The 25,892-nt window shown below is 45.7% G+C and overlaps 1 protein-coding gene across 14 annotated transcripts; it reads left to right on the plus strand.

Moving 5' to 3' along the window:
- Positions 1–117: 117 nt before the first annotated feature.
- RHEB (Ras homolog, mTORC1 binding) lies at positions 118–25,785 on the plus strand. 14 transcript variants are annotated; one of them, XM_085539014.1, is made up of 9 exons: positions 118–457; positions 6,244–6,354; positions 10,005–10,076; positions 13,588–13,655; positions 16,391–16,473; positions 20,217–20,273; positions 20,374–20,421; positions 20,920–21,001; positions 25,219–25,785. In XM_085539014.1, the coding sequence occupies exons 2-9, from the start codon at positions 6,345–6,347 to the stop codon at positions 25,309–25,311; spliced, it is 513 nt and encodes a 170-aa protein (XP_085395140.1). In that variant the 5' UTR covers positions 118–457; positions 6,244–6,344; the 3' UTR covers positions 25,312–25,785. The 14 variants fall into 14 exon arrangements, 13 of the variants coding, with proteins under 13 accessions (XP_085395140.1, XP_085395148.1, XP_085395137.1 ...); XM_085539012.1 differs by having other exon boundaries at positions 291–457; positions 20,374–20,523; XR_014943195.1 differs by lacking the exon at positions 6,244–6,354 and having other exon boundaries at positions 20,354–20,421.
- The last annotated feature ends 107 nt before the right edge of the window (positions 25,786–25,892 follow it).

Below are 25,892 nucleotides of genomic sequence, written 5' to 3' on the forward strand. Positions count from 1 at the left end.
TTTCTTTGAAAACCGATCTCATCCAATCCCCGCCCTCTAACCGCGAGCAACTGCCCAATCAGCGCCCGGCGGGGCGTGAGGTGGGCCGGCATGACGCAGCGGGTTTGTGCAGCCGGCAGTCGGCGCGGTGTTGGCGGTGGGGGCGGTCGGTCGGTCCGTGCTGCGCTGCGGCCTGTGACGCGTGACGCACCGCTACGTGAGGGGACGGGCGCTGCCGCCGCGGGTTCCGCGCTCTCGGCCCATCGATCGCCGCCGCCCTCCAACCTCCCCCCCCCCCCCCCCCCCCCCATAACAACAACCAGCGCCGCATGAGGCTGACGGCGCACACGCAGCCTCCCGCCGCCCTCCGCCTCTTCTTCGTCCGCCTCCTCCCTTGATGTGGTTCGTGGCCGGGCGGGGGACAAGATGCCGCCGTCCAAATCCCGTAAGATCGCGATCCTGGGCTACAGGAGCGTAGGTGAGTGTTAAGGGGGGGGAGACGAAATGGGAACGGGTGGGTGGGTGGGTGGCAGGTGCAGGGCTGGGCCGGGCCCCGCGCAGTGCGGCCGGGAGGCGCCATGGCGGCGCCGCAGAGCGCTGCGGGCCCGGGAGCCAACGTGAGACTGTGCCCTTAATTGGACAGGGGACGGCACCGGGACGGGGGGGGGGAACAGCGGGGTGTACGGAGCTTTGTGCCCGTTTCCTCTGTCTGTAGACGTGTAGGATGAACGTACGGAGCGCTGCGGTGCCGGGATCGGGAGTGACTGAGTGGTGCGGTCGATACGGTGGAGGGAACGGGTGACATTCAGAGGGACCTCGACAGGCTGGAAAGCTGGGCTCGGGGGTTATGTTGAACCTAATGAGGTTCAACACTGTTTTGCAGTTGGGCAGGAAGAACCCCAGGCACCTGTACAGGCTGGGAGGAGTGGTCCTTGAGAGCAGCTCGGCAGAGAAGGACCTGGGGGTCCTGATGGACGAGAGACTCAACATGAGCCAGCAGTGCGCTCTGGCAGCCCGGAAAGCAAATGGGATCCTGGGCTCCATCAGGAGAGGGGTGGTCAGCAGGGATAGGGAGGTGATCGTCCCTCTCTACTCGGCTCTTGTGAGGCTCCATCTGTTGTACTGTGTCCAGGTGTGGAGCCCTCAGTACAAAAAAGACATGGGAGATTTTGGAAAGGGTCCAGAGGAGGGACAGGAAGATGATCAGGGGGCTGGAGCACCTCCCCTATGAGGACAGGCTGAGGGAGTTGGGTTTGTTCAGCCTGGAGAAGAGAAGGTTGCGGGGTGACCTCATTGCAGCCTTTCAATACCTGAAGGGAACTTACACCCAGGAGGGGAGTAAACTCTTGGAAAGGGCTGACAATAGCAGGACACGGGGAAATGGTTTTAAGTTAAAAGAGGGAAGATTTAGGTTGGATGTTAGGGGGAAGTTCTTCACTAGGAGAGTGGTTAGGCCATGGAACAGGCTGCCCAGGGAGGTTGTGGATGCCCCGTCCTGGGAGGTGTTCAAGACCAGGTTGGACGGGGCCCTGGGCAACCTGATCTAGTAAAGGTGTATGTTTGGTGGCCCTGCCAGGCAGGGGGGTTGGAACTACATGATCCTTGAGGTCCCTTCCAACCCGGGTCATTCTGTGATTCTGTGATCGTACGGCAACACTGAAGGAAAGAACTTCCCGGCGCCATCCAAGCCGGGAGCTGCTCTACAGCCCCACCAGATTCAGCGTCGTGGGGCACGAATGGAGCGGTGCGGCTCGGCATCGATCTGACTTAAAAGCGTAGATCGATGGGAAGGATAACGAGTGGCTGGGAAATAAACTGCTGTAGGAAGGTGCCGCTGTGCTGCTGAAGGGTTTGTGCTGTGAGTGGTGTGTCTGCGGTCGCACACTCAGCATCCGTAACAACGCCTTTTGCTTTTCCCAAGATTAAAAAAGGTTACATGAGTTGTTTAGATGCTGTGTGTGTAGCAGCAGCCTGGCTTCAAGGCTGGATAAACAGTGCTGTGTCTGTATGGTGCTGGAAGGGAGCAGCCTGCAGGAGGTTGGTGGTTCACATGGGGTGTCTAATACGGCACAGTCAGCCTCGGAGCTTGTCTCCTTATGTTTTCTTCTCCGAGTCCGGACTCAAACAAGCACTGGGCAGTGTGTGTGGGTAGGAGGAACGCTGTCAATTCAGTACATTGGATGGTCCAGGGGTAGATGATCCATTGAGCCTGACAGCACACATTGCACATAGCCATTATTAATGCCATTGCTGGTGTGACCCAGGATGATTTGGTGCTTGTATAGAAGGAGGTGAGCAGAAAGTTGCCTCCTGCCCATTAGGGTTTACTACTGTGCTCCTTCACCTGCAGCTTCATGAGACTGATGTGGTTTGGGGCTCTGTGGGACATGGTCTGTTCCATTAGGACAACTGCTTGTTGTAGACATACAGAAGAGAAGTAATAGTTTGCCTTTCATTAACCATGACAACTCTGTTGCCTTGCTTGTTCTTAGGTATAAATCTTGCATGTTTAAGCCACAGAGTTAAGTATGGGAGCTTTACGTTTCTAGGCAAATATTTACATAAAAGATCCAGCAATAGACGTGAGCTGTTGGGTGTTCTGTCATGTAGGGCTGTCAGATAAACAAGAAACATAGAGCATGACATGAAGTCAACCCAAGGATGCCTTGCAAAGTCCAGGAGAATTAACAGCATGGTTTGGCTTCAGATAGACTTATAGGTAAGTCTGATATCACGATGGCATGAATTCCACTTGAACCCTGGGTAAAAGACAGGATCCCATCCCAGATGAAATAAGGGATGTTACATTTGAACAGAGCTAGTTTTTGTCGGGGTGGGGGATAATTAATTCCAAGATCTGAAGGGCTGCTGAAGGCTTCTGAGCTTCCTTTTATAAATAGGGAACTGCCATTAACCTTAACGTTAGCTTTGACCCTGCAGTCTGGGAGGCTGCTCTGTTACACCGTGAAATGTTTCCAGCTCTGTGCCTTGAGTGAATGCTGAGGTGACCTGGGCTGTGGGGTTGGGTGATCTTATCATTTGCATATACAGCATGAGATTAGAAAATGGCGACCTTTTCTCCATTCTCTTTCAGTTCTGTGCTGAAACAACCGAGCTGACACGTTTCGGGCCGTGAGCTGTTCCCTGCAGCTGATGATTCGACAGCTTTGTGGCTCTCTCAGGCTCTGAGCACGCACGGTGTCAGGCAGCCACGTGCCCCACGAGGCTTTATGAGGCACGAGTCTGAGTGTATTGCTGGCTAAGCCCTTGCTTTTACCTTGTATGAAACCATACCCTTAACCCAGCAATGCCTGGGAGTGCTGTTCTCATGGCTGTTCCTATAGAAGGTTCAGGAGCCTGCTTGTTTCAATCCACTCCCTCTTATCTTTCAACACTGCCATCAGCCTTTCCTGTGTGAACGCAGCGTGTTCTGCTGTGGGAGTGATCCCAGCAGCCCACGGCCTGGGGCAGGGAGATGTGGAGGAGCATTGCCAGGAACCTGAGGACCTGTTAGTGGGGAAGGCCAATAGTTTGCATGTATGTGGCATGAAGCTAAACAGCAACCACACAGGAACGTTATCTTTGAGTGTTGCTTGTGCTTGAATGGATCTAAAAAGCAAGTTACGTTGCGTTATGTAATCGTGCTTGTTCTCCTTAAGGTTCTGATAGAAATCAGATGGATTTTTAGCTTAAAATTCGGTAGCTTGCTAATGGGAGGGATTTGAGTGCTGCTGTCAGTGAAGTGACCAGAGCATTCCAGCAGAAGGCTGCCCTGTGTGTGATGGAGCGTGTGATTTCATAAAGTTATAAAACAAAGCCTTCACTAAAAGGAATCATCACGTTGCCCTCATTGTGTCCTGCTCGTAATTCATTATTTCCATGTACGTTTGGGGTCTGTGCATATGATTCAGCCAACACTAAGGTATGGGTGTCTGGGTGGTCGCTGGTTCTTCAGATCAGTGTCCGCTCTGAAAAGCAGAGCGGGGTTGGCCCATCTTGGAGGGCTCAGGACCAGGTTAAATGGGCTCTGAGTAACCTGTTCTGGTGGGGGCAGCTCTGCCCATGGTGGGCATTCAGACTGGATGGGCATTGAGGTCCCCTCCAGCCCAACCATTCTGTGATGTCAGGTGAGCAGGGAGTTGCCCCTTGGATCAGGTGTTTCAGTACCAGGCTGTTATCTCAACATCATTTGTGTTTTTGCAGCTGCTGGTGTTTAGGAACATGCAGACAGGTGAGCTGGGAGTGCTCCCTGCTCAGTTTGGAGTCAGGTTGGTTCACCTGTGTACCTTTCAGCTTCCTATGCTGTGTAGGTGGAAAGCGGCCCATGCTGAACTTCTCAGACAGAAACGGTGGTCTGTGATTGCAGTAGGCAAGTAGCAAAACAACTGGAGCTGAACTGAATCACCTGCCGTATCTCTAATATGGGCTTGTAGTTATTGGCAGTATTTCCTGGCTTTGAGAGCGAGAGTTACTTGAATACTGGGCTTGTGTTATGAAATGGGGCTGAAGCTTTGCTGTCTCTTGTGAAGGATGGCCTCGTAGCACAGCACCCTGTGAGGGGTCCTTCTGTCCCCGGGTGATGTGGGAGGCAGCACACAGCCCTTGTGGCCGTCTGGTGGGAAGGGATGAAGAAATGGGCGCTGTGGCACGACGCAGTTCAGTGTGCAGGATCAGCACTGTCTGCGATGCAGGGAATTGTGAGGCTGAGCAGGAAGATGGAGCAGGTCGGGATGCAGCCTGTGGTGGCGGTTTGTGCTGAGCTGTAGGCAGCAGCCCTTCCTAATGCTTCCCTCCTTACAGCTGCAGCAGCATTGCTGGCTGGAGCAGCTCTCATTGCATTCCAGGGCGCGGGACTGTGCTGCTGTGCTCTGCAGTGATCTGATGGCAGTGGCTGGGAGCGCAGGAACGGCAGCAGCGGGGTTATGTGAGGACATTGCTCTGGTCTTAACTCTTTGTTTGCCTGCTCTGCTTTCTTCTAATGGCAACACTCACAGGCTTTGCTGGGCAATTGGAGCGTTTTGCCACTTGATTACTCAACTGAGACTTACTGTTGGCAGGGGAAACCAAACAAAACGTGGATCCTGCCATTTCTAAGCTATGAAAAGCCGAAGCTCTGCATTTAGATCCATTGCACCGCTCTAAGCACAGGCTCTGGGGAGACAGGAATCCCTGTGGTATGTTCTGCCTAATGTGACCACACACCCAGGCTGGGGGTAGCAGCCTAAGGCAGGGTAACCCAAAGGCTGTGCTCAACCTCCTGCAGATCCTGAAGGTGACATTCAGGGGGTGTATTACAGAACCTGTTCGTATTAACCCTGTGTTTGGTCCAGAATCTCAGCAGCTTCTCTGTGGGATCCTCATCCAGCTGCTTTGCAGAGCAACCTTTGGGTGTCTTATAGAACATCCACTGCTTGGAAATGTCCATCGATTCCTCGTTTAGATGTAGGTGTTGCTCAGCACTCCTGCGGCTTAGGAGTGATTCAGAAGTCCTTAACCTGTTCGGATGAGCGTGCTCTTCCTCAATTCACCATATGGAATTACATCTGTGTACATGCAAATGTTCGATGCCATGTGGAGGATGTTGCGTGAGGGTGGTGCAAAGGGGTAGATAAATGGATGCTGTGAGTCTCTCAGTGCAGGTTGTGGGTTATTGACAGTCAAGACCAGGAGAGGACAAGCAAAGAGCAGCTTGTGGGCTCTGTAAGTCCTGCAGCAGGGAAGGCTGCGAATTCTGGGAGTTCCTACGTGAATGAGAACACGATGAGGAAATTTGGTGTTGTTTAATTTGGATTAAATCCTTAAGAATTTGTGGCTAAGGGCCGAAGATTAATCTTTTTAAGGCATAAGATGAGATAAATGATTTCTGAAGGCCTTTTAAGGAGCAGAACACCCTACTGTGTGATGCTGCAGTGCTCATATCTTAAATAGATGATAGCTGTAGAAACGCTTAATCCTATTATGGTTTAGATTCCGCTTTAAACAGCGAGATCATTGTAATGTAACAGCGCAGCGTTGATGCATGAGGGGTTAATGTTTCTGGAACGGTTACATCACTGTCCTTAAACTAATTTGGAAAAAGAGGGAACGCATGAGTGGTCTGCAGTGTGTGGGTGCCTACATGTGCATTGCAAAACGAAACTGTGCTATTAATGTGTCCCTTGACAACATTGTCTCCTGAGTTAGTGGGATACATCTGTCTGGCTTCAGCAGCTTGTCAGATTGCATTGCCAGAGCTTCCTTCAAGATGTCTGACCTCGTTTAAAGGTTCTCCTGCTCCATGCAGAAGAGTTGGGATGCACAACGTGTAGGAGAACGTCAGGAAATCTGTCCTGCAAACTGACAGAGCAGCCCGGCACTTGATGTGAATGCAGTGGGGTATGTGTTGCTCTAAGGTTTGCTCTGCCATCAGTAACGCATTCTTTTAGTGTTCTCAATAGTGTTTCAGAATTATTACTTTGAATTAGGCCTGGAAGTTTCTGCTTGGAAACTTGAATGTCTGCAGGCTTCATGTCTTCATTTTCAGCACTTCTGTTCTCTGCGTGGCTTCCTTTGGAGATGAGTGTTTCTAATGGTGCTTTGCTTCATCCACGTGGCTTGGCGTGGTGAAGTCCCAGTGCAACCGGCTGCTGGTGCTCCAGTAGTGCTGGGTTTGCTTCAGTCAATGCAAACCACTTAGAACAACTTATTGCTCCTATAGAAGACTAAGCTGATGCCTGCTCTCTTAGGATTTCTGGGCAAAAAGGGCTGCGATCTTAAAAAGCCATTATCTCATTTATAATTTATAAATGGTTGATGGTACTGTTGGATATACCCGTGTTTAAGCTGAAGATGATCGTGTGAGCATTCAGCTGCTTATTGGGGCATGGGCTGTATGAGCTGGAGGGAGATGAACAGAGAAAACCACAGGAAGAGAAGTGTGTGTGGAACTGGCTTTTAAGGGCAGCCTGCTGGGGGGGAACTTGGAGATTCTTACATGTGGAAACCAATAGTAAAGACAGGTTGTTTTCCCAATACACAGACTGAGGACATAAGCTCCTTCTGAGAGGCTTTGCTGTACCTAAAGGAAATCTCAGCCCTTGACCTGTTGGCCCGCAGCAGTTCAAATTTTACCCATTTCTGCCAAGTGGATGTCATGGACTTAGCTCCTTAGATACTGTTTAGAATAGACTTGAATTTACGATTAACTGGATTAACTGAAGATTTAACTGGCTAATAGTGGAGTAATAGCTACCGCCGTGCTTTGAGAACGTTATTTGTGTAGAGGTGCAGTTAACACGGTGGACATGTATGCTGCTATGCTCTGAAGGTGGCCTTTAACACTGGGGTGCTGTAGCTTGACCCCTCTGGCCTGTGGGGCAGTGCTGGATGGTAATATATAATAATACTTAGACCATTCCTTACTGTTAATGGTAAGGAATAACCAAACCACATCTAGTGACAAACTTTTCCTGAGCTTTCTGACTTCAGTGTGACAGCAGGAGCCTTCTCTGCAGGTATCTGATCCCATTCTAGCGTGGATGTCACAAGGAAACAGCGGTGAAGTGAATGAAACTATGTCTCAAAGCAGATGTATATACTAGGTTTAAGCGATGATCCCTCGTGATTAAAGGTGGTAACAGTAGAATTAAGTTGTATCTCATCTGCAGTAGTTTAGAAACTATCCTCTTCATTGGCCCAGGTGTATCCTGTGTATCACTCACATTCTGTGTGAACTGCCTGGTATTAGAAAGCTCAGGTTTTATGGGTGGGCCCAACACTTTTCTCCTGTTTCTTCAGGGATGAGAAGAGTGGAAAGTCTTAATTTGCCACAGACTATCCAGCGCTTTGTGTTACAGTAACCAAGTGTAGCTGGTGGAGTCACCCTATTGCCCTGCCTCAGTGTTGCCATTGCATGACGCAATACAGAGCTAGAGTTAATAGGCTTTGGTTGTAGCAGCGGAGGTTCAGGTTGGATATTAGTAATTTCTTCTTGGTAAGAGCAGTGATGCAGTGGCACAGACTGCATAGGAAGGTGGTGGGGTCTCCATTCCTAGAGGTGCTCCAGAGCCATGGAGATGTGGTAGTGGACATGGTGGGGGTGGGTTGGCTGTTGGATTAGGTGATCTATTCCAACCTTAATGGTTCCGTGCCTTTAATTCTATCATTTATTTCTTCATAGTATGTTTAAACTCTCTTCGTGTTGAACAGAGATTCAAAAGATTAAACCACAACTTTCCTCTAGTAAGATTTTAGCAAGTGCTTTTTCACCTGGAAATCACAACTCTGGGTCAGTTCGAGCTGCTCCCAGCAGACTTTGCCTTCCTTCTGCTCAATACACTTTTGGTTTCAGCGGATGTTTATTTCCCTAAAGCTTGAAGACAGGAAAAGTAACTATTGTGGAGGATAATATGAGGAAAAGCTTAGCAAACTGCAAAGTATTCGGTGCCTTATTCCAGCTGGGGGCAGATTTGGGGTGGAGGGTTTATTTTGAGACATGCACCTGTGAGCGATGGAGCCATTGCTGACATCAGAAGCCCATCCTAAGCTGAAATATGCTTATGGTGCTTGTGCAGTGGGGCTGCAGCATCTGCCCATGCCCTCCTCCCTGCACAACAGCTCAGGGATGCAGTCAGCCCTTCTGTCCAAACACAGCTGTGTGCAATTCCTTGGCCTTTGCCTGGCAGACCGTGTATTTATGTTGTAATTCTCTGAAAATATTGCCTGATCTTTCTGGGGAAAGAGGAGATAGGAGTTCAGTGGTGACCTTAATTCTCCTCGCTGTCCGTAGTTCAAAGGCTTGGAATAAAACCTGTGGGACAAAGTTCAGGCCAAGCTGTTGTTGACATTGGCCCTTATGTTGCATGGGCTGAGACATGGCAGCAGCACTGAGCTGGGTTTCATGTTACTGGTGCCCACTTAGGGGAGCCCTGCCTTAGCAAGATACCACTGCTGCTTTTAGCCATGTAGTCCTGAATGACCCCAAGACTGGAGAGCTCTCCTGGGGGAAAGCCGGCATCGTTTGGGGGTACACATAGATGGTGTTACAGGGAGGCTCGGTACAGAGCTTGGGGGATGTAGGAGGAGAGTGGTGGAATACTGCTGTACTCTTGTCTGTCTGTTTGTTTGCTTCCTTCTTTTTCACTGCTAGGAGGAAAGCAGTAATTAATACAGCTGGATGTTAAATGCAGCAGCACTGTCTGTTGGCTCTGACTCCTTCCTAGAGCTCTGTTTCCAAACTTAGCACAGGCGGCTGCAGACGACGGCTTTCAGCCCAGGATCTCTCTTAGGAGGGGGAAAAGTGTTGGGCAGTCATCTGTGCTTTTCTCTTCTATATATCTAAGGTATCTAGATATCCAGGTATCTATGAGCTTGATTGTAAATAAAGCTACTTGCAGAATGTTGCGTGCTGGTTTTTGAATGAGCTTTTTCCACTGCAATGTATTAACATAGCACTATCAAAGCACTGCCTGTGGACAACAGTATCAAAAGCAATTAAATATGGGAAAGCAGTTTTACCATCAACTACTTTGTCCGAATTATCTGTTCTTTATGATGTCATTGAATTACTCCCTCTGAGTAGGATGGTCATGATTCTAATTTGGGGTCATACTTTGTTTATGTTTCTTGCTGATGGGAGTATTAAGGAGTACAGAGCATGTACACATCCAAAAGCAGCTAACACACTTGGCAACCTTTATAAGGGTGTATTTATCCAGTAAACATCATGTAACGGGACCTGGTAGGTTCCCAAATGTGGAAGATGTGCTGTAATGTAAATTGTGTTCAGGTTATGGTAAAGCTTTGAAAAGTCAAAGCAGAACATGCTCTGAGAAGCTTTCTCAATATATCTGCTAAAAGTTCAGGGGACCCAGTTGCTAAATTTAGGGATGTAATTCTAAAATAGGTCACTTGTCATCTGTAGTTTACATGTACCACACTGCTCATATTGGCTCAGCTAGAAGTATTGCTCTGTCTGCTACCAGGTGTAAGGGGGTGATGGCTTGAAGGCTTATTTCAATACCAATTGTCTTCTCTTTGCTTTGCAGGAAAATCTTCACTGACGATTCAGTTTGTGGAAGGACAGTTTGTTGATTCCTACGATCCAACTATAGAGAACAGTAAGTACATAACGGATAAGCTGCTCTTCTGTAACTAACTACATCAGAAGTCATTGTATTATTTATATAGGCACTTACATAGTAACATTACAGCTCGTTACTTTAACAGGTAAATACATTGGATGTCGAGCCCCTGTGTGGAAGCTGGAATTAAGTGATCAGCAGAACGAGGTTATTGATTTACATCACAATAATTAGCAGTCAGTGGCCATCAGCACTTTTCACTCAGGATTATTTTAGTGGATGGAACTGGACCTCAGATGCTACTTTGTGAAGAATTTCTTGCTTTGCTTTAGCAAGGCAAGCTGGTTAATTTGCCCTCTGACTGATAGTCTATATATGAATTCCAAACACATTCACAGTGCATTGCTTTATTAGAGTTATAAACAAGGCTTGTTTTGAGATGCATCAAACAAGGTCTCATACATTAGGTTTCATTATTTTAAGTCTTACTATAGAATCATAGAATGGCTTGGGTTGGAAGGGACCTTGAGGATCATCAAGCTCCAGCCCCACTATATATATAGGAAACTATAGCTACGCTTTTTTCTTAGGAACAAGTGTAAAACATAAGCCTTAAACTAAAAGGATATGGCTGAGTATTCAAGTGGCTTCGTTTTCCAGTGGAAAAAAACCTCTACCTTCTTTGGAAGGGGCACAAGGAAAATGAGCTGCATCAGGTTTCACTTAATGTACAGAAGAGTCAGCACTTACTTGGTGCTGTGTTTTCCTTTGCTTCCATTCCATTAGAACCAGAAAAGTTGGTTTATCTAAGCTAATAAGCACATTGAATTCAGTTGCTTCCTGTAAACTTGCGGATCTGGAAGGGTAACTTGTAGGATTTCGTGGCAACTGTGGTGCTGAGTTAATTGCTTAACAAAGTAGAATTTCCTCTTCCTAATGGCCCAACAAGAGTGACGCTGTGATGGGTGGCTGGTAGTGAGGCAGCAGGGTGGAGAAACCAGTGGGACAATCATTTGGGAAATGGTGGCAAGAGAAGCAAAACCATTGCAGAGCAGGAGCGCGTGGAAGGAGCCTGGATGGACATTGAGCTGGATGGGCACAGACTAGCTCAGCCCTTCATGGAAAAACAGAAGAATTTGGAGCTCTTAAACTGGGATAAGCTCAAGAACCTTAATTTGGAAGCTGGTAACTGATGTGCCCATACCAGGAGGTTATATTTACCATAGCTCTGGGAAAGGTTTTACACTGCTCCCCTATCTCTGCTAAGTAGCACCGCTGATGTGAAGGTCTGTGTTTGTGTGGCTGGTTCTGATTCCTTACCACAGTGGCTTGTTTTCACAACAGCTGCCATTTGAGCAGCATTTGCAAATCTTCTCATTCATGTTTGTGTAACTGAAATACACTGCTTCTTAGGGAAGCAATAGTCAGCAGCCCATGGAGTTGCTGTGCAAGTCACGCTGCTTCTTGGCTTTAGCAGCTGCTGGGGCTGCACTGTGCAGTTACAACTGCATCAGAGTGGGTTTGTACTGAAGGAGGAAGCTCTTCTGGTGCTGGGAGTCCCTGCTGTGAGCTGGCAGCTCCTTGCCCAGCCTGCAGTGACTGCCCCACTGCTTCCTTTCCCTGCTTTGACACCCACTGCTCAGTACCAATGGTGGTGGTGTTTCTGTTTGGTCTATTCTGGGCCTCTAGAAGAGCCGCCATCTGTCCCTGTCCCTTTTTAAATATTAACTTCATGAGGCTCTTGAACGTGCTTTGATTGCAGAGAGTTTTGATGTGGATGGGAGTTGTCAGGATACCAGAGGGTAGCTGCAGTGCTCGGGCACCTGTAATGCACTGTGTCTCCTTCATGTTTGAAGCACTGATGCTGCATACAGCAGCTCTGCATGTTAACATCTGTTCAAACAAGAATTTGTATCAGCCAAAAAGCTATTGTGCATTCTTGCTTCATAACCCTACAACCTTGTGCAGTGGTGCCAATAGCTGACTGCAGTATGCAGGTGCTAACACAGCTGTAGTGCTGGGACAGATGAGGTAGGAGCTATCTGAGGCTTCATTCAAATTGCACGTGTTGCTACTGTAATGGAAACTGCGTGGCTGCTGTGTGCTGTGCATGTAGACACTTGCCTTATAGCATCATTAAAATCAAGGTTGGAAAAGACTGAGATCACCAGGTTCAAGTACTGGCCCATGCCCACAGTGCCACATCCCCGTGGTTTTGGAACACCTTCAAGGACAGTGACTCCCCCACCTCCCTGGGCAGCCTGTTCCAAACAGCAAAATGTGGCTTTGTTCTGTTTCATTTGCTCCTTTTTATGAGCACACTTTGAGTGATTTAGGAAGGTCGAATCTGAGAGCTTTGGCTTCCTTTAGTGTGGAGCTAACCCAGTCACTAGAGATAATATGTTGTGGAGGTGTGACTGAGCAGCAAGCACTGGGGGCAGGAGAAAAGCTGGTGCAGCTCAGCTTCAAGGAGACCCCATGCAAGAGTCAGGAGACGTGGGCAGAAGCCAGCACAGCTGGATGGAGGACTGCACAGCTGAATGGAGAGGAGTCAGCTCTGCTGCAGCTTGAGGATGGACGGTCTGAGACGTGATCAGCACAGCACTGCAGTGCTGGCTATTTCCCCAGTAATCATTGTGAGGAAAGGAAGGACTTCCTCTGACCATTAGCAGCTGGGAAAATTGGCTTCACCTGTACACAGCACACACGTTGCCCTTATGTCTGTGCTGCCCTGTGATCTCAGACTGAGGGCAACATGAAGCCCTGAAGCTCAGCTTGCGCGCTCTGCTTGGTATGTGCGGTGCTCGGCAGCACGTTGAGCTCCACGAGCTCTGACACGGTTTGCTTTCACAGTTGCATAAGACAGACACTAAGAAAGGTTCCTCAGCTTGCAGCGTGTTGGCATTTCATAAACCCTGGGAAGAGCAGCAGTTCTCATCTCATAGGAACTGAATGTACTTCCTGACTAAGGACTGAACAGACTGGTAGCTGCGGCAAATGTGCAAGTACTTTGGGGAGCTTCAGCTCAATGCTCATTATTTAGGTTTAACGTGTTCTTCAGTTTGCCAGTGTGTATTTTAGCCCCAAAGAGGTTTGTGTAAATCCAGATCATTTACCTCGTGTTGTTTGTATCCAGGAAATCGATCTCGCTAAACTGCTTGGAAACTGGGGAAAATAACCTGTGTGTGAAGTTCAAAGTTAGCCTTAATGTTAATTGCATTTGTGCCTCATGTTAACCACAAATTACAGATGCCTGCAAGTCTCTTTGAAATGCTATGTAGTAGTAGAGCCTTTTTACTCTTTGTTTCTAAGCAGCTCTAGAGGAAAAAAACAAAACACACTGTAAGAATCTTCAGAAATTGGAAACTTGAAAGTCAATTTCTAAGTTTCAATATACTCTAGTTAAAAGCACAGAGTTTGATGCAGCCTTCTACTTTAAAGCCTGTAACTAACATTCCTTTTCTTAACTCTACAGCTAGAGATGAGTGACTTCTGTCACTACTTTGTTCATCATTCTGAAATGTGTATCTGCTGTTTTTAATTCCAGCTTTTACAAAACTGATCACAGTAAATGGCCAAGAATATCACCTTCAGCTGGTTGACACTGCTGGCCAGGTAAGTACCTTTCTCCCTTTGCATCTTTGGACTTATTGCAACAGGTATTGGTGCTTGGGAAGAGCTGCCCTGGTTGTGACCACGTGTTCAAAGCTGAAGCTCTATTTATTTTGCACCCCAAAAACAACGTTTGTGTAGTGTTTATCTGCTTTTTCTATTGAAATAGTGCTTGAAGTACATATGCCTAAAAGAGCTGCCTTAACTCCAGTGTACCAAAGCTCTTAAGTAATCTCCTTGATACTTATAGTCTGGTAGATTCAATAAACCACACAGAAGTTGACTTTCTTCAGTTTGTGTGCTCCAGCACCTTGGTTTGTATTCATTAAATAGGCAGAGTAGACAGCAACACGCATAGGTAGCGCTCACCGGGCTGCAAAGAAACTCTTGCAGTTTGTTTACATTGCTAAGTAAGTGAAGGTTCACGCATGCATGCTTCTGAGCTGGGTGTAATGAGGGGGAATGCAGGAGGAGATGGTAAACAAATGCCTGTGGCATGGTCAGTAGCTTCATGAAATAGAGGTGCTAATTACACAGGGGTGCTTGGCAGAACCTGCAGGTGAGTGCCTGCTCTGTGTACGGCAGTGCTCTGTGTCTTGAAGGGCTGTGCTTAAAAAAGGGACTGCTAAATCCCTTACCATTTTCCTGTCTGCATTCTCTTCCTTTCTGTGAGTTCTGGTATTGTGCCTTTGCGTTTTCCCTATTAGCTTTAAGCAGCCAGTAAAGTACACAGGCAGTGCTTTCGCCATGAAAGCTGCAGGACATTTGCTCATAGCTGGGAGAGTATTCAGGGCTGTGACCTTCTGGGACCATTTGATCACCTTCAGAGGGAGCTACATGATGTAAGAATAACTGTTCCATAATTATATGCTGTCAGCTTGTGGTGCTAATCAGCAGCACTAGATCTACAGGTAATCAGTCAGAGGGTTTAGTAACAGCATTGACCACACGTACTAGGGTCATAAACACGTTGTTTAGGAAATTGAAATCAAACTGAATTGCACAGCTAGTATTTTTCCTGGTCTGTGGTTATTTCCAGCTTTGATTCTTCCTCTGAATGGCTTGAACTTTGAGTCGTGGCTCACAGGGTTAGAGGGAGAGATAATGTTGAGTTATGGAAGGTGTGGTTTGAACAAATTTCTCTCAGTTAAGCCTTGCTTAATGATCCATAGAGCAGCCTTACATATGCAGTATAGCAAAGATTATATTGCAGATTTATGTCTTATACTTGAAAACTTGGCTATGGCTTGAAAAGTTACAGCTCTGCTTGTTTCGTCACTTGGCAAAGTTCTTAATTTGATCCTCAAGTTCTAGGAAGTGTCGTGGTCTTTACCTCTCACGGTTATGTGTTCAGGTTTACATAGCTGAGTTAAGCAGGAGTCTCACTGTGGGACCTCAGAACAGGATGTAACAACACATCTTATCTGAACCCGAATTCAAACTGTGGCAATCCTGAGTAGTTGCAGGGAAAGGCAAATAACTGCAGAGCTGCACTTTCACCTGTTTTACTTGCAGGCCAGCTCACATCCCTCTGTGTTGACACTGGGATTACACAGCCAGCAGAGAGGGCAGCTTGGCATTTAAGCGGAGGTGGGGGAGGGCTGCCCTCAGTGTGTAGCATGAAAGGCAAATAAGGGCATCACGTCGTTCTTTCAAACTTTTTTGGCAGATTCTGGGAAGTTGATTATAAAAGGTTGGTTTTGGGGTGGGTTTGGTTTGGTATTTTTTTGGCATTTGCCTATTAAGGAAGTTTGCTTTCTGTTAGCCGTCTAGATTGAAGCTGTATGATTGCACGGCTCCATCTGTTCAGTCATGACAATATACAGGGAGGTTATGCATCTTCAGCTAAAATTAACATCCGAAGAAACACAAGCTAAAAACATGGCGAGCTCATGCAGTAAGACGTGTGGCTCTTGTCAAAATGCAAACGTTACCTGGGAACTTCTATTAGAATGGGTCTATTTCAGTGTTTAACGTGAAGTTCTTGGTATTAGTGTAGTGGTTTCTGCATTCCGTCAATCTGTTTCGGTTACTGAGTTGTTCATTTGCATTTTCACAGGCGTTGTAAAAGTAGAGGTTTATTGTCTGGGTTTGGTTTTGTACGTTGGTCGGTGCTGGTGGTGATATTGCTTTGGTGGGCTTTTATTTTTCATTAAACAGTCGCCATATAATGGAAACTTCTGGTTGCCGTGAAGCAACTAATGGCTGCAGTTCTTGCATCTGTGATGAGCATTAGTTAGCTTGATATGCCACAGCTGCCTAACAGACCCCATAGGTAAGTTAGCTGTGGTCAGTGCCCCTTGATATGTGGCACTGCTGGATCCTGTCTGCAGCTGCTGTTGGAAATGTATCACATAATTAGCATAACTGCTGATTAGTGATAGGACAGAGTGAATGTTTTGTACTAGGGTAAAACTGATAACTGAGCAGTGTAAGAGGATTGGGGATAGCTTTAGCTGATCCGTAGTCTTAAGAGGGAATAAAGCGAAAAAGCTGTAGATTGAATTGTAGAGTATACAGACTAACAGGCTAACTAAGCTGGTGTGCCAGGCTCGCTTTGCTTTCTCTTTCTTGGGTAAAGATTCCACCCCTGCGATTCTGTGATTATGATGATGAAACCTAATTCTCAGAATCACCCAAAATATTCCGTGTATGTGACTAACAGCTGCCAGTGACCTGCTGGCATCAAGCTCTCAGCACTGGCAGTAAGTAATTCAATTGCGATATTTCTTCTACAGGATGAATACTCCATATTTCCTCAGACATACTCCATAGACATCAATGGCTACATTCTTGTTTATTCAGTCACGTCAATAAAAAGGTAACAAAGTCTGTTGTGTTCTCCTGTCACACGTTAGCCATATACATTCCAGCTCAGCTCCTGCCTCTGCTTTATTTTTCTTTACATATGTGTAATTCCTTCAGTCTCTCTGCCTTAGAAATGTAATTGAAATACAAAAGAATGGCTTTTCAGAACTCTCCCCTCAGATCCAAATGTCACAAAGCACTTTGCAGACCAAAGCAGGAGGTGCTGTGTGAGAAATGGGGCAGTGCTGAGCTCCAGTGATTGAGTGTAAGTGAAAGAACATAGACTGGTTCCAGGAACAAGCAGGCTTTGTGCTGTAGCGTGAGAGGCGAAGATGGAGGTCAGCATGAACCACAAGGGCACTGCACGTTTACATGAAGAACCAAGCTAGGTGTTCATCTGTCCCTCAGCTTAGCAGCTTGTTGCAGTACTGAGCTTCCTTTGGCTTCACATCCCGACTCATTCTGATTAACCATCAACAACTTTGATGTAAGCAGCAATATGAGACTTCTGGCTTGTAGACTCACTCTTGCTGTGCTGCAGCAAATCTCTTCTTTGAGGTTTTCCAGAGTTTTTGTCTTGTCCTCACTGCTAACTGTAGTCAGTCCTCACACAAGAGAGGCTCCATCGTAGCTGGAGAACCACTTAGAATTGTCTCAACCTTCTTTAAGGTATTGACATCTTTTGTTATTTTATCCTTTCCCTTTGGTCTACTTAAATTAAGTTTGGGTCAACCTTGAATCACTCTTAGTTTCCTAGTACTGTACAGCCAAAATAATCCTCTATATTATTTTCTCTTTTGTTGAGAATGATGTTAAGATCTGGAGCCTTTCACTTCAGGTAGAAGAAGAGTGCTGCTTCCCCTGCACTTGTAAGCTCATCAGCTTTTGACAAGCGCTGAAGCATTCCATGTCTTTTCCTCTAAAGCAGGAAGAAGTCATCCTGAGTGTCCTTCAGTAAGATCTTCACAAGCTGCAGGTGAAACAACTTTCTTGTTGGCTCTTCTGTACTTCTCAGAAAATGGATGTGGTCTGGTCATCAACTTCAACTGCTTCTGAGTTCTTTAATGTTGAACAGATTTTCAGTTCTTCATTCTTGGAGCTCTTCATTCTTGGTTTCCATCTGTAGTTTTGAAGTAGTGAACAGAAAGCACGTGTGTCTGGGGGGAAGTGCAATGTTGGGCTCTCATGTGTGTCTTAAGAAACTACTTATTTTTTCTTCTTTATTTCTCCCTTCCTTAATCAGAGATCCCTTGTTAGTGCTTTATAAAGCTGGAATAGTGATCCCAGTCCTAAGAAGAAATTCACATTGTTCAGTATTTGATTCTTGATCAACTTAATTCCAATCCTTGCTTTTTTTTTTACGTCTGAGTTTTCAAAGTATTGATGATGCTTTCTTGTTCAGTATCTTATCTCAGTTCAGCATCAAGATGGTGTTTAGGCAACAGAAGAGATCTTCCACTGTACTCTGGTAGGTTAGATATCTTTCCCAGGCAATCAGATTAGTCGCTGTCTGTCTCGATTTCTGTTGGAGTGTGTATTGATTGGAATTCTGATCCAACTGAGTGTGAGCTTTGACATCAAACTAAGCAGAAGTGTCCTATGAAAATTATTTTCTTCCCTGCCGATCTCCACTGGGAAGTTTATAATGGGGCTTGAGTGAAAGCTGCTGCCCTACATTTGTAATATTCCCAGCCTCTCAGCTGCAAGGTTACTGGAAGGCTTTTGCTCTAGTTCAGCTTAATTAAATTCCAAATTTATATCGTGCTGTGTTCCATGCTCTTGTGTAGCACAGCTCGTAATCCCTCATGTTGTATTTCACACAGTTTTCCTGTAACCCTGTTTGCTTAACAGAACTGGAAAGGACCTCTTATGGTCTGCGGACCTCTTGCTGTTTCATGTCTTGGTGTGATGTTGGTTATTTTGGGGGGGGGGGTTGTTGATAAAGGCTTTAATCTGTGCCTTTGGTCCTTCTAGCCGTGTTTTCCAAATTAATTAAATTGATCCAGTCAGTCAATTTTCATTCTGAGTAGTTTTTACCAACTTGTTTCTGTGCCAGCACCATGTTGGAATTTAAATAGCGTTTCCCTTTTGGTTTTCACCTTGATGTATTAATGAAGATCAGCTGTTAATCCTCGGTCTGTTCTGCTAAAAATTGAGGTCTAGATGAGCAGAAACTGGGAACTGGGCAGCACAATGTGGAACCACACGTGAGGGCACACGCTGTGCTGTGCAGTGACACAGTGTTCTGGCTACACTGGCAGCAGTTTACCTAGTAGTAGAAAGTGACTGTATTACATTGGTGACTCAGCCATCCTGTGGCTTGTATGCTACGACTCTCCTCTTGCTTCAGGCTGAGAAACAGTTCTGGGTCTGTACCAGGATTATTTTAAATGATTTCTCCTATGGTTTTCAGGGTCATCTGATTCTCTCTGTAGTGATGCCTTTGTACTTGGTCACAGCTGAACACCGTTTAACTCTTACTTCTGAGATACTCTGCTGAAAGTCCAAGACCAGTTCTCAAGCCCAGAAATTTGCTTGTACCTTTTTAGCATAAGCTCTTCATAACCTTTAATTCCTTCCATTGATTCCACATTTATGTGGTCTGTAGTATTTGAGTCAGTAACAGCAAGAAGTGCTGGACTGAGTTAATTTTTTTGTACACAATATGTTTCTGAATAGGATATACTAAATCTACTCGCTCAACATGGAAGTGTTGAGTTCTGCTCAGTCTAAAACTGTTTGAAGTAATGCAAGCAGACCTCCTTGACACAAAATCCTTCTTAACCACGGTAGTGTTTATTGCTCTGAAGTGAGAAGCTGTAAGGAGTCCCAACAGCCTGAGTAGTGCATTCAGGTACCAGTTCTTTGAGATCCTGGAGCTGGAAGTACATTGGAGTGCTGCCCTATTTGTAAGAGCTTCAATTCTAACATAAGCACAGTGTGAAGGCACTGCCCCTTTCTTCTTGTGTAGCTGTGTGTCAGGTCTGTGAACCTGCAGCTCTCTTAAAGCTCAGGTGTGCACTTCATGCAGCAGCATCAACATCTGCTCTTTTGCTCTGTTGAAAGCTTGTTCTCCAAAGTGTTAAACATCAGGTGTGGGGTTTCAGGCCTCGCAGTGTTGTGTGGTTCTGTTCCTTATCTCCACTCTTACAAACACCGTGTGGGCAGCAGGTGAGCTGTCAGCTGCCTCCACAACCACTGCTTTGCTGCTGTCTTGCCCATCAGGTTCCTCACTATCAATAACTGGAAACTGAAATTCAACCTCTTGGTTTTCACAGAATGCCCAAAACAAAACACAAAGAATTCTGTACGAGTTAAGATTTATGAAAAGTTATGTGTTCCTTCTTGGTGGATTGTGCTTAATTGAATGCTGTTCCCTTGAAACTCTGCTTTAACCTGACATGCTCATCCAGGTGTGTCAGACTTTAGTAGCTGAATGTCTCACTGTGAATGCAAACTAGATTGGAGTGGGCATGGGGGGCTTTTAGCACTGTGTGTTAGATGCACCTGTGTGGGTAACATTTGTATCTACAAGTATCAGAACTGGGTGGGCTGTAACAATGTGCCAAGTACTGTTTGCTGCCGCCTCTGGGCCCATTTTGTCTGTTGTACGCAAACCAGTAACACTTCAGCATCTTTGCAGTTCTGTCACTGTACGTAATGTTTAACACATATGCATTGAATTGCTTGCATGTTGGTTGGGTATTAAGGATAAGCATTGGAGTGCATGTGTGACTTCATCCCTTTATTTTGCAGTTTTGAAGTGATAAAAGTTATCCATGGCAAGTTATTGGATATGGTGGGAAAAGTCCAGTAAGTAGTGACACTTTCATCTCATTTCACTGCAGGCATGTTGCTAGTACTTTGTTCAGTATACTATAACTATTCTGAAGTTCTGAACTTTCTTTCACAGAATACCCATTATGCTGGTTGGAAATAAAAAAGACCTGCATATGGAACGGTATGTGATCTCCAGTATGTGGGAAATGCAGGGCAGCAGCCAGCATTCCTGTGGCTGCCGTGGCCGGTTTTGTTCTTGGCTTTCCATGACCAAAATCAAAATGTAGGTTACAACAAAAGTACCAGCAAGGAATTGTGTCCACAATGTGTGTTGGCAGCTTCTGTTGTAACACTGATTCTTGCTAGAAGCTTCCAAAAAAAAAGTAGCTGAATGTTTCTTTCGAGACAAGTAAGGAAGTGTCTTTTTTTACCACTCTTAAGACCTGAGATGCTGCTGCAGCTTAGGGAAACAAGTCAGTGTTTGGGACAATTGCTCTCTGCTGGGTCACATAGGAGAGTTCTGTCTGGACCAGCAGTGAATATGACAGCAGCAAATAGAAATTGTGTGGGATCAGGCCTTTCAAAATGTGCCTTAAGTGCCTCAGTCCTGTGGGGACACTGCTGAAGCTTCAGTCCTTCTATGAGTTACAAACAAACACGCTTTCCTCTCTCTTTCCAGGGTGATCAGCTATGAAGAAGGGAAAGCTTTAGCAGAATCCTGGAATGCAGCTTTCTTGGAATCTTCTGCTAAAGAAAATCAGGTAACAGATTTAAGATTCACTTACTTGAATAGTAATGCTATGAAATGTCTCGTAGTGTCACTCGATAAAGGGAGCTGAATATCTGCATGTGCTGTACAGATAGTTTGTGTAGATGGTTGGAAACAAAATGGGTGTCTGCATTCAGGTTTACATATATATGCTTTCTGATTCAACTGTAAGTTAAGGCGGTAAAATAGAGAACTGAAAGTTAAGCTTCACTGAACAAAACAAAACAGTTGGTGGTGAATTTAGACTTGCATCTCTGCTGTGTGTGGGGCAGGGTCTGCGATCTGCTGCAATGACCTTGAATAGGGAACTCCTTGTTGCTTCATTGGGGTGAGTTGGTGTAACAGAATGAACCTCATGTTTTAAGGTGCTGGGGAGGACTTGGTCTGTCTAGTGAGGGGAATAATAGTTTTGTGGGTGCAGAACAGAGGCAGGCAGTCACCTTTGTGTTACAGTTGTAGTGAAGTTGCTGTAACTTCCTTCAAAGCACCTTCTGAATACATTTGTATTTGTTCCTGTGGCTCATCATAACGCTTTATCACTGATTTTGATGCCCTACACTTGAGTATTTAAGCTACGAGAAACCTACTGGTTTGAGCTTGAAGTGACTAAAAGCTACTATAGGTTGAGAGCGATAGTCTTTCTAACTTTATTTTGTGTTGCTGTTTTTAATGTAGGTACTGCCAGCATCAGTACTGTTGCTTCTTGCAGATGTGAGTGTATGGTAGGGTCACAGGGGCACTGGCAGGCTGTGTTTAGAGGAATTGGTCCTTATGCACAAGTGCTTACATTGTCTCATATTTAACCTAATACAGTTGCATCCTTGGATGCCCTCAGCAGCAGAATCGGAAGGGCAGTCCCACAGTTAGAGCAGCACCTGCATGAGCTGCCTTTCTTTCCCCTGTTTTCAGCTGCAAAACAAGCAGCTGCTGACTGATAACTTGTGGCTCTACTGGAAGCAGACAGTTGTGTAAAGTTGGATTTTTCCCTGGCAGGAAACTTGCAGGCTTTTTTTTTTTCCTCCATGTATGGAATACTTGGAATTAGTTTCTAAGTGCTTCTGTTTCTGGCTAAGAGTTGCACTAACCATGTCAGAATTGGCTGTGATGAAAGCATGCAGCTTCTTACTATCTTCTCTACTTATAGCGAGCCTCAGATCCATACCTGCAGGAATGAAATCTCCAGCCTAAGGAATAAACCAGTTAAAAGGAGGAGGTTATTTATTTATTTTCAAACAGCTCAGTACTTCTGGAATAGGCAGAGCTGTTGTTTGTGCTTTTTTTGGCTGTAGTTCACAATGTGTAACAGTGCAGTAATTCCTATCGTACAGAATATCTTACTAATAACTCTTCTGAAGTTTGTATTGTGTATTGTCTTGGTTCAAAAGAAAAAAAAGCTGTGTATATTCAGAGAAGCTACAAGCTTTATATGATGCTTGACGTGCCTTGCATATTAAATTGCTGTGCTAACAAAGTCCCATTGACTGCCGTGTGTTTGTGCCTGTGCCTTGGTCTTAGAGTATCCGCATCAATCTGATGGGTTCCCTCTTGGATGCTTGGGACATGTGCAAGAAGGCATAATGGAGCCCAGAGTGGGGCAGCTCACCTCATGTTCCTTCAGGCAGTTGCTGAGGAATGGTTGTTGCTGAAGGAGGTGGATGATTGAGCTTGGAAAGCAAAATATAAGGACTGGAGCTGTGAGGTTCTAGGGGGAAAGGAAGTTTTGTCTCTGTAATCTGGCTGCATTTGGTGGAGGTGGAGCAGAAATATGACAGTATCTGGTGTGCTGGTCTGAAATTGGTTTGGTACATGGGGCAGCCTATGGAGACACTGTAGGCTGATTCCAGTTTGACCTACATGGTCTGTTCTTTATAGCAGCTCTTAGCAAGGAACTCTGAAAGGAGAAGAGGCATTCCCTGTTACAAGTCCTAGCAGAGGCTTCTCTCTCTCTATGCAAGGAGGTGGGAAAGCATTGACTCATCTCCCTTCCTGCTTTGCCCCAAAAAAAACCCAAAAACTATTTGGAGCATCTGTGGGAGTCCTAGGAACAAATCCCTACTGCGGCAGGCAACTAAAATGGTTGTGCAGATGAACTTAATCCAATCCAGGCCTGTTCTGCTGGGAGCTGTCAGAAGGTACCATACTGATGAAATGGCGTGGCTTTGTCTCTCCCACTTCCCATTTATTCAGGGATCTAAGCTGATACAAGGGTAAGAGGTAGGGGGCTGGCAAGAGTTCCTCAGGTCTGATCTTCTTTAGGCTCTATGTCCCTTTAGATCCTGGTGGTTTGTTAAGGCTTTGGAGCCTGTGTATCATATTGGCACCTGGGGGGATCCCTGGGCTTTTGAGAGGGTTCTGGAGCTGGATGCCCAGGAAAAGATGCTGGTTGAATTAAGTCCTGGTTGGAGATGATCAGCTGGATTGGGTGAATGTTTCCTACAAAAGAATTTGGGGGCATTTGGGGTTTTTTTGTTGTTGTTCATTCAGCTTCAAGCTGGAAATGTTCAAGGACATCATGTGTCTTGTAAGCAAAACATGAGACACATAAAATCACATCCTTTTGAGCTACGACCTGAAGCCAAGTTCAGGTATTAAATCCCTCCTGTGGGCCCTAGATGTGCTTGTTGTGTTTCCTCAAGCTGCTTAATTATTTCTGGGTGTGTTGAAGTACTGTGTATCTACTGGGCTAACTTCAGGAGCTTCATTCAGGCTTTCCTTGGGGGATTTGTTATTTTGTTCCCCCTAAGCCATTGTGCAGTTCTTTGGCTTTAATCCCAGCACAATAAATTGCTAATGGTGTCAAATACAACCAGAACCCAGTTAGGTCCATAAGCCTGCTTGAAGCTGGAAGCCAGAGAGTAATGAGCAATCGTGTGCCCATCCACTTACACGGAATTCATTAGAAGGGCTTATTTTAGAAGGGGGAAGGAAGTAGTTAAACATAAATAAAAAATAAAATCCACTTCTCATCAAAAGAGCTCTTAAAAATGGGATTTTTAAGTTCTGGGATGTTGCTGCTTTTTCAAGAGCAGGTTCGTATCTAAGCCTGGAAGGTGTGCAGTGTGTGAGGGTGCTCAGAGAGGCTTGGGATCTTGCCCTTCCCCCTCAAGGATTTGGGAGTGTTTCCCTTGGTGAGTGTTTGGGGGAAGGGGAAATGCTCTTCCTTACCTGACCATTGTTCAAGTTCCTTTGCCCAGTTCTGTGCCAGGAACAACCAGTAGCACGAGCAGCAGAGAGTTTCCTCTCCAACCAAGCAGTCGTGTGTTGGGAAAACAGCCCAGCAGCACTGAGCTGAGGGTTGCAGCTGTGGGCTGGTTTAGGGCTTTGGACCTTCCTGTTTGTGCACCTCCTGGGCTCTGTTCCTTTGGCACCCACAGGTGTGAAGGAGCACTGAGCCTCCTGGTGCCTCACACACAGCAGCACCCATTTCCCTGCCTGGCATCTCTTTCACTCCCTCAAGGGAAGGAGGTAGAAGAGAGGCAGATGGCTTTCTGTAGGCTAGATGTGACCCACATCCTGTTAGTGCACCATATGCAGACAGATGCATAGAAAGTCTGGCTGCGTTCTTTATTCCTTGTTGCAAAACAGTTTCTTGCGTTGCTTAAAAGCTCATTCTAAAATCCTTGAGCGTATTTGGGCTGAATTACAAGTTCCTACGGGTTAACTGTAGGGCACTGATTAAAGCTTCTCAGTGAATATATGTTCTCTGTGAAATGAATTAGCAGCCCTGTGAACTCCTACATCTCAGTGTTCCCAACAGCGTGGCTTTGACAGAGAATATATAGCTGCTTGGTTGTTGGAATAAAGCGTGGGTTTTAGAGTAGGTGCTTTCAAGCAAGAATATAAGGAATTGGTGCATTAAAATGTCAGCTGTAAGCAATGAAATATCAGTACGGTGTATTTGTATATCAGTATATTTAGCCTATTTTTGACCAAGGGAAACTCTTCATTAGTGGAACCACTTTGCTGGCAGCTGTGGTCCTGTCCATGCTCTTCCTTCAGTCTCACTTGCCCAGGCAGGGAATGCACTTTGTTATACAGGGCTGATGAGCCACATCGGTCAGATCCTGCTTGGGTTGTGGAGGGCCGTTGTCAGCAGGTGACTCCCAGCCCAGCAGCACCTGCTGCCTTCCCTTTGGCAGGGATGCATTCCGTGTTGGTGCAGCGGGTGGAAGCACTGCCTGCTGCTCACCATGTGCTCTCTCTTTGCAGACCGCCGTCGATGTTTTTAAGAGGATAATTTTGGAGGCAGAAAAAATCGATGGGGCAGCTTCACAAGGGAAGTCTTCATGCTCAGTAATGTAATTCCACTGCAAAGCCTGAAAACAATGGGAATACATTCTACCTGGAGAAGCAAAACTGCCCTTTATCTTCAAGGATAAAACTATGCTTTTTTTTTTTTTTTGTTGGGTTTGTTTTTTTTTTTTAATTTTTTAATTTTGTGGGGTTTTTTTGTTTGTTTTTTTTTTTTCCTTCTGTTAACCTGAGAGATACACAGCTGGTTTGGAGCCTTTCCCTTCAGATTATGGTAAACTCTGACTCCTGTGCAAATGGCTTCACTTCCATCTTCAAATTTTAAGCAATCATATTTTCAATTTATATCTTGTATTTCTTAATATTATGACCAAGAATTTTACTGGCATTAATTTTTCAGTGTAGTTTGTTGGTTAGAATAATCATCAAAATGATGCATATTGTTACACTACTATTAACTAGGCTTGGATATCAGTGTTTCTTTGTGTTAAATGTATACTTGTAAATAAAATAGCTGCAAACCTTCACGCTCTCCTTAGAACTTTTTGGTGGCTGCCCCGTACCAGCTTCTGTGTGAGATGTTCATCTGTCAGCCCTAAGAGGAACATGTGATGGCTTAGGAGGAAATCCCA

The sequence above is a fragment of the Coturnix japonica genome, chromosome 2, assembly GCF_054131305.1.
Source record: "Coturnix japonica strain WE chromosome 2, WE-NBRP24, whole genome shotgun sequence".
Lineage (NCBI taxonomy): Eukaryota > Metazoa > Chordata > Aves > Galliformes > Phasianidae > Coturnix > Coturnix japonica.